The following is a 15,635-nucleotide window of genomic DNA, read 5'->3' as shown; positions in this document are numbered from 1 at the left end:
ATATAATAAATAAATGAGAATTTGAATTGGCCGCGTCTTGTCTTGGTGGTTAAACCGCTTTGAATTATATTACAGTAGAAAAAGACAAACAAGAATTCTCCAAACCTCAATTTGACCAATCACATACTCTTCTCCTCCAATATTCTTCATTTTCATCAATTTTCTTCTCTCAACGCCTATTGCCTTTCTTACATTTCAACCAAAACTTTCCTTCCTTCTACACTTTTGAATCGTCTCTTTGCCTGTGTACCTCCGCCGAGTTTCTGTTTAAGGCTCATAGATTGAAGGAGAATGCCAAATTGGGAGCTTAGGAATTGCTGTCACCATGATCAGGTTGTGTTCTTAGTTACGATTGGGGTGTTCACTGTTGTAATCCTCGCGGTAAGCTTCACTGGAATGTTTCTATTTGCGTTTATTTTAATTGTTTTTTCAAGCTCGTTTTAAGTTGTGGATTTGTATGATTCTATGTAGTTTGATTGGTTTTTAAGTTCGTGTTTGATGCTGAGAAGTTAACTGTTTAAGCAGACTTAGGTCTTCGTTATTTGATGGTTCTTCCCTGTTATCTATTCTCCATTTAAGATTGCGTTCTTCTCTGACCAAAAATCTACTTGAACTTGGGTATTTCTTGTTAATCCTCTTAAACACCATGTTTGAGTTATGTAGGTGCTTAAGTTTAAGTATTTGAAGAATTCAAATTAAGGTTGGAGAGAGAAAGAGAGAAGTTTAGGTTAATTAACATTATATTTCTGCCTGTATCCTCGGCCTTCTTTGCTGACCGCAGACAGATACAGATCGGAATACAAGGCTTGAACTGAGTGGAGATAATTCAATTTCTGAAGAACTCAATTTCCTTCATGTTTTATCATATTCCTTGTATGACATGGTCTCAAACCACCCAAACAAAATTTTCCCCATAGAAAATCAAATTAGATATCTGACGTAGCTAGAAAGCTTGGGAACTTGATGGAACTTACTAGTAGCTTTTGGATTCTGATTTTTTTTTTTTTTTACAAATAGGTAGAGATGTTTCCTTGAGTATTCTTGAAGTGGAATCCTTTTTGTGTATCACAGCCGAGCAAGCTTTTTTCTTGCATTCATTATTTGCTCGATGGATATTGATTTTTCCCCTGTGAATGTGACAGCTATGGAGGACATTTATAATCACTCCTTTTAAGCTCATTACTGTTTTCCTGCACGAAGCAAGTCATGCAATAGCTTGTAAGCTTACCTGCGGTGAGGTATATATTTTTTCTTCACTTCTATTTGCTGTGGTGATTGAAATGGAACATATTGCGTTTGCATTGTTTTATTTTCTTATATAACGAGAAATATCATATTTCTACTCCAAATATAGACTTTTTTAGCTGGCTACGCCTTTACCGTAATGTTCATAGGCCATAGTGAAGGAAACATGATGTTCTCTGCATATTTCTTATTGTGTTTTGATGTAGTTTATTTCTAAAGTTTTTATGTAACTTTCCTTGAAACCTCTTTCTAGAAAAATCATTGATTTAAGAAGTAAAAGGTCTATGAAATCCCCATGTCTCCCGACTTTCTCGTTTCTTCACACCCTGAAGTTTCTTTCTTTCCTAATTGACCAAAGGATCCTCTTGAGTTCTGTCCCCCAAATAGCATGACGCTACTTGTTGAAGAATTTGCCAATGTGGGAGGCTGATGAACTATTCAATCCTTTGTTCTGCCGTGAAGGTTGTAGGGTCAATTAAACTCGATAAAAAATTTCATTCTGAAAGATGGCAATTGTTTTCTTAGCTTTCTTACAAATGATGGAGATATTAGGGTAGAAGGCTACCTTTCTGGACCACTTCAAAACCCAGTCCTACATTCATTTGGTTACATTTCTTACCGGTAATCTCAAGTGAAAGTTGTCAGAGTAGAACCAAACAATTATAAGAATAATAGAGAATCATATTAGGAGCTCTGCAAATCATGTTGGAACCACATTGAGAAAGAAATATTTGAGATCTCTGGAGGCAACTTGAACCTTTCTTTCTTTCTCTCTCTCTTTCTTTTCCTTTCTTTTTTCTTTTTTTTGGTAGTAAAACTAGGTATGTTAATGATAAAAGATCCATAATCAAGATATTCATGAGAGTTGGCTTTATCAATCAATCTGCTAAAAGTAGTTTTTGAACTTATAGTACTCTCTTTTGTTACATTACAAGTGCTTACTGTCTTAGTTATCCCCAACTTGTTTTATGAATTGTATTTACTTTCATTATATGGGAGGCTGAAGTTTAAGCTCAAAAAGATAGGTAGCGGATGTCTTTTTTCAGAAAGATTCTTCTGCCGCCACTAGATGTAGAATATGAATTGGCTATAAGGACCACTGAGATATCCGTCCATTCCAATATTGGTTTAAGGTTCTTCGAGGTGCCGGTGGGGGTTTCCCCATTATCCTATTTTTCAGATTCTTTTCCATCATCTCCTATTCAAGTTAACTTGCCCCCATTTTTAGAAATTTCCATTTAGCATTCATTCATGCCAACTTGTTTCCTTAAATACAAGGCATCTTCACTGATTGTATACTGTGTTCACTGCTATGATACAGCTTTCAATTTCATCAATTACCTTCGTGTGGATATCTTTTTAGTTCAGGAAACCCTTAAATAGTGATCATTTTGTTAAGTCAATTTTTGAAGTCAATATGCTATCTCTTTATAGATATCCTTGGTTTGTGATTAATGCACCCAGAGGAAGTTGATATAACCAGTTTATTTGCAGGTGGAAGGAATCCAGGTTCATGCAAACGAGGGAGGAGTAACTCAAACACGTGGTGGTGCATATTGGTTGATTTTGCCTGCAGGATGTAATTCTCCTATTCCACTTCTTTTTATATTCGTTGATAAGCAGTAAGATTTGCAGCCGATCATGATTTGAAATTGAGTGTGCATGCATTCCTCTATTCTGCATCATTGAGAAAAACGTACAAATGCTGACAATCTAAATTAATTTTAAAACTCACGAAAGTCAGTACAAGTTATTCACCATGCCACTCTCCCCTACGATCTTCCAGAAGATGAATGAGGTTTAAAGTTCATACTTAACAGATTATTTTAATTTCTTAGACAACTGCTTGTGTACAATCATAATTTGGAAAAACATTTTGACTTTTTTTTTTCTTCTTCTTTTTGTGGAACTGGCACTTATTTTATACATTCGTTCACTTCAACCTAGATCTGGGATCATCATTTTGGGGAATGGCTATGATTCTCGCATCAACCAATCTTCTCACCGCTAGAATTGCAGCGGGTTGTTTGGGTTTAGCTCTTCTTGTTGTCCTCTTCATTGCAAAAAATGTAAGGAAAAAAATGAGCAACAAATGATTTCATTATACATTATTAATTACTATCAATTTCTTACCTCTCTGTTAAACTTTTGACACAGTGGACGCTTAGAGGACTTTGTGTTGGTAAGTGTTCTCATGATCTTTTTAGTAGGAACTTAAGTTTATATAACACTACTTTTATTGCTCTTAACATTGACATTCACCCTCAGGATTTATTATTTTCCTTGCGGTGGTTTGGGTTCTACAAGAAACGACTACAGTTCGCATACTTCGTTATGTCATTCTTTTCATTGGTATACATTATAGCCTGCAATAATAAATGTCTTCTTTTAATGGATATTATTTTCCTCACTGGATAAAGAAGGTCTGCTTACTTTTATATTTGATGTTTTGCAGGTGTCATGAACAGTTTGTTTTCAGTTTACGGTATAATATCATAAATCATTTTCTACGATATACAAGATTTTTGTATGGATGACTCATTTTTAACCCCTAAATGATTAATGACCTAACCATCACAAACAAATGGAATCTAACATTCTACTTATGTCTAAGTGCACTACCACTTTTTGTACAGTGTTGTGTTAGGGATGACCACGTCTATTGCGATCTTTATTTTTTTTTCACTTTGTTGTGATTTTGCCATGAATATTGCATTGGAGTGGAGAAAAGTGAAAAACGTGATAGACATGACCATTACATTAAGGCCACGATAGTCATAGTATTCCTAACGTGATATTGTACGAAAAGTAGCAGTGTGTTTTGATGTAAACATAAAATTAGATTTCATTTTTTTTAGAGAGGTCAATAGTCATTTATGTGTCTGAGAATGGGTCATCCCTATTAATAATAGTAGTCGAGTTGTAGTAGTAATCTAGAATGTTAGTGCATAAAATTCATATGATTTATCCTCCCTAACTTATGCAGATATATATGATGATTTGATTTCACGAAGAGTCAACTCAAGCGATGCTGAGAAGTTTGCAGAACTGTGTCCATGCCCTTGTAATGGAATTGGATGGGGAGTCATTTGGTAATTAACACCTCAAACTTTGGGATAACATAGCCACAAATAATCTAATCTCATGCACTAGCGCATTAAAAGGAAATGAGATATAATCCAAATGGTCTAGTTTTAATACATCATTATTCATTATAGAAGGTTGATATGTCAAGAAGTTCATAACTTTGCATCAATTCTCCACTCATCACTCATCCATTTAATAATTTGAATGATCATTTTTGCAGGGGAATGATATCATTTATCTTCTTATGTGCTTCAATATATCTTGGTCTTGTCATCCTATCTTAAGGTACATGAAGATCTCCGACCTTTAGATTTCCTTTCGTTTAATTGTTATTATAAAAAAAACATTCAAATATCTCGGTCTTCTTGTCCTACAAACTGTATAACATATCTAAAATAGATATATTTAATTGCAAAATTCATAGTAGTGATCATTTAAATCTAAGCTTCAATTTCATTATCAGGTTCAGGTTTAAAATGTGAGTATTGAATCTTTAAATTGCTGGAGTTCTTTGTTGGGTGGCTGCGTCTATCCCCAAGCTTTTATACTTTGGAGTTTGGAGAAAAGCCTCTTTTTTTTCTAACCATCCTTACTTCCACCCTTGAATTTTTGATATATTCTGTACAAAATTGAACTCCCATATTCTTTATTCCCTTTCATTATTATTTTGAATTGTAAACCTTCCAAATTCAATTATTGGTTACCCTCGCAAATGTGCAATTCTCCTTAAATTTTGGTTAGACAACCATTTTAGTACCTATGACTTTAGTTTTTTTTTTGTCTCTCAACTCTTATAGTTTCAAACGTTTCCTTATAATCTTAATAGAACCTCATTTGGTAGCCATTTTACTTTGTTTTGTTTTTTAAATAAAGTTTATAGACTATTTTCAACTTTCTTCCTCTGTTATCTATATTCTTCCAATTGTTTAAAAAACAAAGCCAAGATTCGAAAACTAAAAAGTAACGGCTTTTAGAAAATTGTTGTTTTTGGAATTTGGTTAATAATTCAACCATTGTATTTAATTTTAAAAATTAAAATATAAAACCAAATTATTATCAATGGAGTATCTCACGTAATGATAGGCTTGCATTGCATCATCGTCAAAGCAATTCTAGACATCCAAGTACATCTAATGTAAGGCTATCAAGCAACTGTACTATACTTTTCCTAATACATGATTCATTTTTATCTATGAATATTGACCAAACACAAATTCATTTGAAATATGTTGACAATACATGTAAGAGTTCATACCTATATATATATGACAATTACATATGGAACACAACTGTTTATCTAAACACTATGGTGTTTGAGTACCTTTTACAATGAAACTGTAAACTCTATAGTTTGGTCAAAGGTGGTATAGATTGACTTAAGAAAAAAATGTTTTTTAAAATACTTATTTTTATTAAAATTATTGTGATAAAATTTGTTTGAAATACATTTCAAAATTGTTACCAAACCATTTTGTAATTTAAAAATAATTGATTTCTAAAATTAAACATTTGAAAACATATTTCGAACATTGGGATATAATTAAAATATTACCTGGTTTGGCAACTACAGCATCATGATGCTAAGAAGTTACTGACCTTGACATTTGCGGTCCTTGATAGAAACTTCATGCAAATGGGAGGCTTAACTCCAGCCAAAGCAAGGATGGTGCTGGGCAATGTCCATATTCCATCTCCACATATCAGACCGGACGCAACGGCAGGTGCGAAAGCATCGGCTTTGGCCTTGTTGATCTTTTCCCATACAAACAATATCAAGCTTCCAAGGCACATGTCAATGGCAAAATATGGACCGATATATAATGGAATTGCCATTGCCGTAGGTATTGGAATATACTGACTTACCTTCTTCCCTGATAAGTCTCTTATCAAATATATCACGATGGCTGCTGCAAAGAACCCGTAACATAGGGAGAGACAATTCTTTGGTAGAGTCGAGAAGCCCTCGACTGCAAGAAGTGCCATGTTAGATAGACTGTTGCGTATGGCGCTGGATAAGCACTTTCAGGCTGTCCAAAGTCATCAAATGCCTTGTAGAACAGCCAAAATACACAGGGAGATATGATGCATCCCATTGCAGTGCCTACCACTTGGCTCACGAACATCGACCTCGGCGAAGATAATGTCATGTATCCAGTCTTGAAATCCTGCATTAGATCAGATGCGGTTGAGACAATGCTCATCATTACTCCGCAAGCTGCTAGGCCTGCAATTACACCACCGTGTGCAGCACCAGCCCATGCCCCGATCGTGAAGATGGCAAGCTTTCCGTAGGCAGATGACAATGTCCAATCAGTCAACCCAGTACCATAGGCATTGCAGAAAGCTAGTACTGGGGCAATAACGTAGAGGACAAGTATGTAATACCATTTCAGCTGCGGAAAGATGTGTGGCAAAGTATCTCCAAGCATGTAATACAACTTTAACAACGGAAGGAAGCGTGGCAAAGTGGCTATAGATATGACAGCAAGTATAACATAACCTCCAATGGCAAACCGCGAGGGAATCTGTTCTTTGAGGAAGTACTGAGTCCTCAGGTTGTCATCGAAAGATACGCCAGTGGTCGTACGGAGGGAAGGATTTGAGACGGCGTTTACATCTTTCTTCAGCTCATGAGACAAATGTAAGATGGTGGTTGCCAAAACCTTTACAAAGTTGTAAATCCCATCTCCCAGAGTCAAGGCAATGAACAAAAGCACCTATAGTATAGCCAAGGCACAAACAGAATTGTAAAGCAGAAAGTAAATATTGGAATGGTATGCATGAGCAATTTAAGGCATTTTTTTTAACCTTGTAGCCTTGAAGGCCATGAAAGCTGGAGAGGGGAAGGTCAGCACTGAACCAATCTCCTTTTTTTTTCTCAATGAGAGGCCACATTAAACCCCATGAAAGAATTCCTCCAACAAACACAGATATATTGATGATGTATGGACAAATCATTCCCACCCCAACATATGTTGCTGAGAAATCAAAATAAAACCTGCAGCAAGAAATGAGTGTTTGTTTTCTTTATAAATTAACGCTGTGGAAAAGTACTGTATTTAATTGATAAGAAAGAAAGCATGGAAAGTACTTGTTTTTGTAAGCTTTGAGGCCAAATGTAGGGAAACTGACAAATCCACAGTCATCTCCGGCAGTGAAAAACCATTGGAAGAAACCCCACAAGAAGCTGAATGAGAAAAACTTCCCAAGCGTTCTCACTTGCTTCCTGTAGCAGAAGGAAAGCACCCAAACTAACTATAACAAATATTTGATTGGAGAAAACTTGCAAGCTCTTATTTATTAATCAATGATGAGTTAGTTTATAGTGGTTTCAATATTACATGAAATTTAATGAACAAATACAAAGGATGGGAACACCAAAGGAATGCAAAATGAGTAGTGAGTAAAGAGTCTGACTTGGCTAACTTGGCTCCCCGAGAAGTGTGGAAACTGTTGACAAGATGTGCTGTGGCTGTACCACTTGGGTACGTCAACTTGAAATCTATGATCATTATCTGACAACCAATCATAACAAAAATAAAAAATCAAAGCACTATATCTCCTATCTAAATGTAACATATGTATGAAGCTTGGCATTAAAGATTTGGAAGTTCCAAGACTTGTTAAATATGAAAATCAAAAGCTAGATGATTAAATAAATAATCCCATTTGATAACTAACTAAACTTTTGCTTCCAGTTCTTTACCATGACTTTTATCATTCATAGCTAAATACTTAACTTTTAACAAATTTCAAAAGCAAAAATAAGTTTTGAATGATGTGTAAACATTGGTTTGTTTTTAAAAAGTCTCCTAAAAAGTATAATAATAAAACAAAAAGTTCAATAGATGGAAGTAGTATTTAAATTTCAAACTAATAAAAATAGGTGGAATTTGTGTTGATAAGCTAAATTGAGAAAAAGAAAGAAAGAAAGAAAGAAAGAAAGAAAGAAAGAAAGAAAGAAAGAAAGAAAAGCGAATGGCTACGAAACGAGACCATAATTATGGAATTTGGGTGTGAATGGACAAAAATGCCCTTCCTTTCCTTTCCCTCTTCCACGTTTGGTTTCCCTCTCTCCACGATCGATTCCTTCTCTTTCGCGTATAGTTCCCTTTCCCTTCTCTTTTCTTTCGCGTAGAACACCTGAAGTAAAAAATAAAAAATAAAAAAAAATCGCTCTGCTCCGACACTTTGCTCTGCTCTAGTGTCGTTCGAAGATACTCCGACCATTGGTCTCTTGCCGTTCGTCGATCCTCTAGTGCATTTCGTCGCTCCTCCTTTTCGAACCATTCAATCAACTTTGAGCGTTTTCTCTTATTTCGGTGAGTTTCATCTCTAACTCATTTTCAATTTATTTGCTGTAAATATTTGGTTTAGGTATTTGTTGCGAGTTTCATCCGTAAATATTTGGTTTAGGTTATTTTGGAATGGAATTATTTGTTGTAAATTAGTTTAGTCAAAGTTTGGTTTAAGTTCTTAGAAAGTTCAATGGATAGTGAAAAATGAATTGAAGTAAAAGATTTAGTTTGCAAGAGTGCACTTGCAAGGAGTTTCAAGCTGAGCAACTACCATGCTCACATGCCATTGCTGCAGCACGGGATCGCAATATAAATGTTTATAGATTATGTGCTAATTATTATACCAATGAATATTTGTTGGCAGCATATGCGGAGGTCGTCTACCTAGTTGAAAATCAGTCAGATTGGAAAACAAGCGAAGACTATGTACATATGATTGTTTTACCTCCGAAAATAGTCAAAAGAGTTGGTCGACCGAAGAAAAAAAGGATTCCAAGTGTTGGTGAAGCTCCGAAATTACAAAAGTATGGTTGATGTAAAGAAATAGGTCACAACAGATTAACGTGTACCAATACAATTTCATATACCGAGAAGTCGAGCATACAAAATTAGAAATTTTTCTACCAATGTACTAATTATGACACTAATTAATGAATGTTACTTTTCTTTTAGTTTGTTATTTATCTGTCTGGATGTGTTTTCTTAATGATGTCTCCGAACATTCTTACTTTATGTGCTTCCAGATAGATGAAGAAGACGAAAATAACAACTGGCTTATTCATTTAGGAACACAAAAAACACACGTATTGACACAGATTTTAATTTGTTTAATATACAAACTGGTTTCACGATCATTTAAATATAACTAAACGATTGTTTAGTAACGTTAAACGATCATTTAAAGTAACTAAACGATCGTTTAACGTAACTAAAAGATCGTTTAACGTAACTAAACGATCGTTTAAAATAACTAAACGATCGTTTAATTGTATTAAACGATCGTTTATATATTTCACACGACTATTCGTTTAGTTTGTAATTCTTTAATTTATATATTTTTTAATTCTTTACTACTCAGCTGCTTTAATTTATATATTTTTTAATTATTTGCTACACAGCTGCTTTTATGGTCGTATATACATATTTAAAAGATCATTTTGACTTAATTAAGTGATCGTTTATATAAAGCACATTGATATCTAAAAGAATATTAAGCAATTTCCTAAACATACAGGTGAAGAATATTAAGCGGTCGTTTATATGTATCACACTAATGTAGAAGATTCGTGCATATATCTTTAAGAGATCATTTAGTAAAGTCTAAACGATCTTCTTAATAAACATAAAAAATATTAAGCGATCGTTTATATAAACCACACTAATATCTAAAAGAATATTAAGCGATCGTTTATATGTAATCACACTAATGTAAAAGATCGTGCATATATCTTTAAGCGATCGTTTAGTAAAGTCTAAACGATTTTCTTAATAAACATAAAAAATATTAAGCGATCGTTTACCTACAAGTAGTTTTGCAAACAAATATGATATTTGAATGTCATCAATTGACCATTCATAAACTACGTTTTCTCTAATTTATATAGCATCTATACTTGTGCATTATAGAGAAGAATCGATATATATTTTGCAACATACATGATATACAACTCCTACAAATCTCGCAACAAAGTTCAATACATAGGAGTGTTGGTCCATAATTGAAATGCCAATTGTTTTCTAAAGTAGGACATGTTTTCTTGACATAATGTATCTAAATCAAAATCAGCAGCTACGTACTCAAAATACTTAATGGTGAATACGCCACAATCACTATTATTTCGTTGTAGTGGAATGGAGTCGACAATGACAACTGGCCAAGGATGGGAAGGATTAATCTTGTACGCGGGTTCATCAGTCGATGTCTATCATAATTGAAGCCTGAAAAAAAAGGAACAAATGAAATAATAATTGCATAAGAGACTGACTAAACATGTCATAACAGCATGGTGAAAGTTAAAATAAATAGTAAAAGTTTAGAAGGTGCGAGATACATGCGAGATAAACCATGAGGGCCTGAGAGACTTAACAAACATCAATAGAATCACTCCAAATGGATTAGCAGGGGTGCCAATTTCATTTCGAAATAAATAGTGAAAGTTTGGAATGTGCGAGATGTGTGCGAGATACGTGCGAGATACATGCGAGATAAACCATGAGGGCCTAAGAGACTTACTAAACATCAATAGAATCACTCCAAATGGATTAGCAGGGGTAACAATTTCATTTCGAAATAAATAGTGAAAGTTTGGAATGTGTGAGACGTGTGCGAGATACGTGTTAGATGTGTGCGAGATACGTGCGAGATACGTGCGAGATAAACCATGAGGGCCTAAGAGACTTACTAAACATGCATAGAATCACTCTAAATGGATTATGAGGTGTACTAATTTGATTTTAAAATAAATAGCGAAAGTTTGGAAGGTACGAGATATGTGCGAGATAAACCATGAGGGGCTAATACAAACTAAACATGCATAGAACTATACAAACTAATGCATATAAACATGCATAGAATCACTCCAAATGAATTAAAGTGAAAGTGATCAAAGTGAAAGCCAGAGTGGTTTGAGAAGCATCCATAGCGGTATGAAATTGCTCACAATATAAGACAATAATGCACAATAGATAGAAAGCAATGTAAAAAAAAAAAACTCACTGCTAAATAAAAGAGCTTCAATTTCACTTCTAAGAGGTAGCCAATTCAGATTTAAAGAAGGGATCCCAAGAAAAAGAAGCAAAATGCCAACTAATTTAACTTCAATTCATTTCACTACCCATTTAACTTTCTAAGAACCTAAACCAAACTTTGACTAAACTAATTTCCAGCAAATAAATCGATTCCAAAAAAGCCTAAACCAGACGGATGAAACTCACAACAAATACCTAAACCAAAATTTACAGCAAATAAATTAAAAATGGATTAGAGATAAAACTCACTGAAATAAGAGAAAAGACTCAAAGTTGATTGAATGGTTAGAAAAGGAGAAGTGACGAAATGCAATGGAGAACCGACGAACGGCAAGTGATGAACGATCGAAGTATCTTCGAAGAGCAGAGTGTAGGAATAGAGCGGAAAATTTCAAAGCCAACAAAAGGCGGTTTTTTTTTACTTGAGGTGTTCTACGCGAAAGAGAAGGGAAAGGGAAACAACTGTACGCGAAAGAGAAGGGAAAGCGAAAGCTGAAAGTTTTTACATGGAAGAGAAGGGAAAGGGAAAGAGAAATTAATGAAGGGCATTTTTGTACATTCACAGTTAAATTGTCCTAAAACTCTTTATTTTAAAAAACTATCTCAAAAGTCATTTAACCCTCCTTTTTTAAGCTATTTTTGGTAATTTCCCAAGTGGATTAGAGAATTTTTTTGACCAATATTTAAATCGTCAACCCAAAGAAATAGAATCTTCAATTCAACTCAATCCAATCCTTCAAATTTTGGATTGACTTTGACGTGGATTATTTATATTTATTCTTTTATTAACTTAAAATAATTAAATTTTCCTACGACAAATATTAATAACTAAAATTTCATAAAACTCAAATGTTAAATATCAAAATCTTACAAACTTCATAACAATTGAAAGCAGAGACATCCTTTGGGCTTTCAACATGATCCAAACCTACTATTTCGAATAATAACAGAGTTATTTGAACTATGAATGTTAAATAAATCGGTAACCAAACCAATCCGGATTATCCAACCCAAACCGTAAAGATTAGGTTGGGTTAAATTTTGTGTTGGGTTGGATTTAGAGTTTAGGATTACAAAATTGTTTAGAAATCAATTTTACAAAAATCAATTTTACTTGTAAATCTTTTTTCTAAAATCATTACCCCAACTATCACTCCAAAACACACTTTTTAGTAATACTACTTCAAATATCAACTTAAAGTGATTTTTTATTTTTCAAAAATCAATTTTATTTTATCGTCAAACATGATTAGTTTAGATAAAAGTGATTTTGACTTTTTATAAGATAATTATATTTTTAATAAAAAATATAAAATTCTAGATCTCAATTATATATTTCAAAAAAATATATATAATTAATTAATTAAACTAATAAAATTTATGGATCTTTCACTACGTATACAGGTGTATTAAACAAAATATATTAAAAGTTGAATTAAATAGTTATAATTTGTTAATATTGTAGGAATCTTCCCATTTCTTATATACAATAAATTTTCACAATTAAAATTGAATTAAATTGCTTCTATTTTAATAACATTATTTTATTTTTACTTGTTTTTTAAGTTAAGAGTTTGGTTGGATTAATTATCTTTTGAAACTTTTTCTCAAGTGATTTATAGTGGAATACTTTTTTTTTTAAAAAAAAAATACTGAGCACCTTAAAATTAAGGAAAATCACCGTAAAGGATAAATGCCTTATAAATATAACGAAATTTAAAAGAGATTGGTAATGTCAATTTAAATTTTGTTATATTTTAAAAGGATTTTGGTTACAATATTTGAAAGTGCTAAGAAACAGTAAAGTGAGGTTCCACTTTCCAAATAAGAAGAAAATATTAAGTAAGAAAATTATCATCAACTATGAAATTAGTACTAATAAAAATGAAACCACCAAGTTACCAAACATAACTATGAGTATCAACATGATCGTAATAACATTTAGAAATAGGCTTTCCGTAGTCTTTATTCTACTCTTTTTTCCTGAAAAGACCTTAGAAATCGATTCATCTCTTCAACATAAAGAAAAATTAATTAGTTAATTTGTTAATTAGGTGTTTAAGTTTTGAGCAACGCAAATTGGTAGAAGCAGAGCGCATCTTCCAAAATCGATACCCTAGCTAAGAAGCAGTAGAAAGAAGATGGAAAGTTAAGAAATCAAAGATACGTACCGCTGAAAGCGATGCCGGAAGAAGCAACAACACAAGTCTGAATCACGGTGTTCTCTTGGCGAGTGAAAGGCTGCTTCAGTAAACCAGATTTCTTCAGAAGTTTCGTCCATGTCTCCACGAAGAAGAAGCCAAGAAATCCGGCAGAGACATTGAGCGAAGGAATAATACCAGTCGTCAAGTTTAGCTTCATCACGATGAAAGTGAACAATACGCTCAGTCCAAAGCTCATTGCAAAAGCTCTCACCGTCAACTGATTCTGCCACGACGGGACTTCTTGCGCTTCAAAAATCCTCACAACCGACATCAATTCTTCCGCCATGCATTACCAGTCCTTGATGATTATCACCTCTCGCTCTCTTGCTCTTCTGATTCGGATCGAAGTGGTCGAGCTCCTCCTCCTCCTCCCATTCCTCCTCCATATTGCTTTGATATATGCCGTTTCAATCAATTTGAGAATGAAAAAGATAAATGAGAGATGATGGATTTGGCTACGGTTGTGGATATATATATTTATGAAGGGTTCGGAGAAGTCATTTCCCTGATTTATTAAGTGAAAATGAGAAATGATCGGATCCGTGAATCAGAATGATATGGTGTGCAGGAAAAAAGGATGATCATTGATTGGCGTTTGATTTTGAATTCCAGTATGAAGAGGGACCCAAAACCAAATTGAGAACTAATGTTTTGTAAAAGAACATTCTTGAGTTGTTACTATAATTTTTCTTTTTTCTTTTTTTTTCAACTTGTCTTTTTCTTTTTCTTTCTTTTTTTTTTTTTTTTAATTTGGGTAATACTTTGTTTATCAAATTTAATCTTTTTTCACAATTTCAAAATCATTTAGTTTTTCTGTCAGCTGTTTTTCAAAAGAAAAAAATTGATAAACTCCTTTACGTTTGATAAAATAAAATCACCACAGACAAAATTCATATCAAAATTTATTAATTATTCTATGGAGTATCAATATTTCGTTGAATATTATTATTATTATTTTTTTGACAATCTCTCCCTTTTATTAGAGAGACATTTCATGTCATATTTATTATTTTAATTTTTGAATCTTAATGCATTTACTCGAATAATTATAGTTAGAGTGAACTAATTCAACATATGTTTCATTTAATTCTATTATTATTAATAAAATAATTTTAAATCAAATTCCGATCAATCATATTGAATCAATTCGAAACTCTATCTAAATTTTTTGATATTTAAATCTTATTTAAATATTAGTTGTTTCTTAAAAACTAATTAATAATATCAAATATTTTTAACAAAATTAATTCAAACTATTTTGAATTTTTCGTTCACCTTGTTCTAAATTTTATTACCGTAATGAGCTAGTAGAAGGACCTAGTCGACCTATAGATCATGGGCTCCAATGATCCGAGATTAACTGAATAAACTCTAAACCAAGCTAATCAACATTCGTTAACTAATAGGTCATTTCACTAAAGTTTCATAGTTGCACTCCTTTCACTATAGATACATTTATGTCCACATGACATAACCATGATTAGTATGTTAACTCTTCACAGGCTGTTTGTAAACTCAACTGGGTCAATTTATCATTTTACCCTTGAGATTAATTCTTATTCCTTAAGTACCATTGATCTTCTAATAAACATCTGGTTTAAGATCTAACCTATAAACCGAATTGCTCTTGGGCCATGAGAGAGTGGGGCCCCTTGTTCAAGACTTGGATTTAGTGCATAAGGGAACAACCTATCTACTAACTCTAATGAGGTAAGGAATGAATTCTATCTTCCACCTTATGTCCTCAACTATCCACCCAGTCTTACCCCTGAAGTGAAAGGCATATTGGGCTAGTATTGATTATCTGCCCCCACCTATACAGATCTAAGGATAATCTCATTGAACACGAGTTCATAGTTAGCTCAGGATTAAAGTTAAGTTATCTAGGTCATTAAATTAAAAGAAATAGTCAACTTTAAAACGCCAATGATATTATAACGTAAAAGTGACTATTAAACGCTAACGATGAATCCCCATCCTCGTCCCATCCCGTGGACATCTCTACAAGTACTATATCAGTTAAGCTATAATAATCTTCACTTTAAAATTTTTT

The 15,635-nt window shown here is 33.3% G+C and overlaps 3 protein-coding genes across 3 annotated transcripts; 1 reads left to right on the top strand and 2 right to left on the bottom strand.

Moving 5' to 3' along the window:
- Positions 1-99: 99 nt before the first annotated feature.
- LOC103485439 (uncharacterized) lies at positions 100-5,088 on the top strand. The gene is made up of 10 exons (XM_008443031.3): positions 100-381; positions 1,143-1,238; positions 2,740-2,824; positions 3,193-3,314; positions 3,403-3,427; positions 3,514-3,597; positions 3,701-3,730; positions 4,232-4,337; positions 4,553-4,617; positions 4,796-5,088. Exons 1-9 carry the CDS (start codon positions 292-294, stop codon positions 4,614-4,616), a joined length of 702 nt encoding a protein of 233 aa, XP_008441253.1. The 5' UTR covers positions 100-291; the 3' UTR covers position 4,617; positions 4,796-5,088.
- A 443-nt stretch (positions 5,089-5,531) lies between these two features.
- LOC103485707 (probable metal-nicotianamine transporter YSL7) lies at positions 5,532-7,995 on the bottom strand. Its single transcript, XM_051081991.1, is given in 5 exon segments — positions 5,532-6,320; positions 6,323-7,049; positions 7,141-7,330; positions 7,424-7,558; positions 7,750-7,995. Coding segments are annotated over 5 exon segments (1,581 nt in total). The 5' UTR covers positions 7,863-7,995; the 3' UTR covers positions 5,532-5,904.
- Positions 7,996-10,220: 2,225 nt separating this feature from the next.
- LOC127148415 (probable metal-nicotianamine transporter YSL5) lies at positions 10,221-14,206 on the bottom strand. The gene is made up of 2 exons (XM_051081992.1): positions 13,550-14,206; positions 10,221-10,568 (listed from the first exon to the last, which is right to left on the bottom strand). The coding sequence occupies exons 1-2, from the start codon at positions 13,866-13,868 to the stop codon at positions 10,420-10,422; spliced, it is 468 nt and encodes a 155-aa protein (XP_050937949.1). The 5' UTR covers positions 13,869-14,206; the 3' UTR covers positions 10,221-10,419.
- Positions 14,207-15,635: the final 1,429 nt, after the last annotated feature.

Source organism: Cucumis melo, chromosome 3 (assembly GCF_025177605.1).
Source record: "Cucumis melo cultivar AY chromosome 3, USDA_Cmelo_AY_1.0, whole genome shotgun sequence".
NCBI lineage: Eukaryota > Viridiplantae > Streptophyta > Magnoliopsida > Cucurbitales > Cucurbitaceae > Cucumis > Cucumis melo.
The sequence above is the reverse complement of the archived record's forward strand: the minus strand, read 5'-3'. Positions and strand labels throughout refer to the sequence as shown.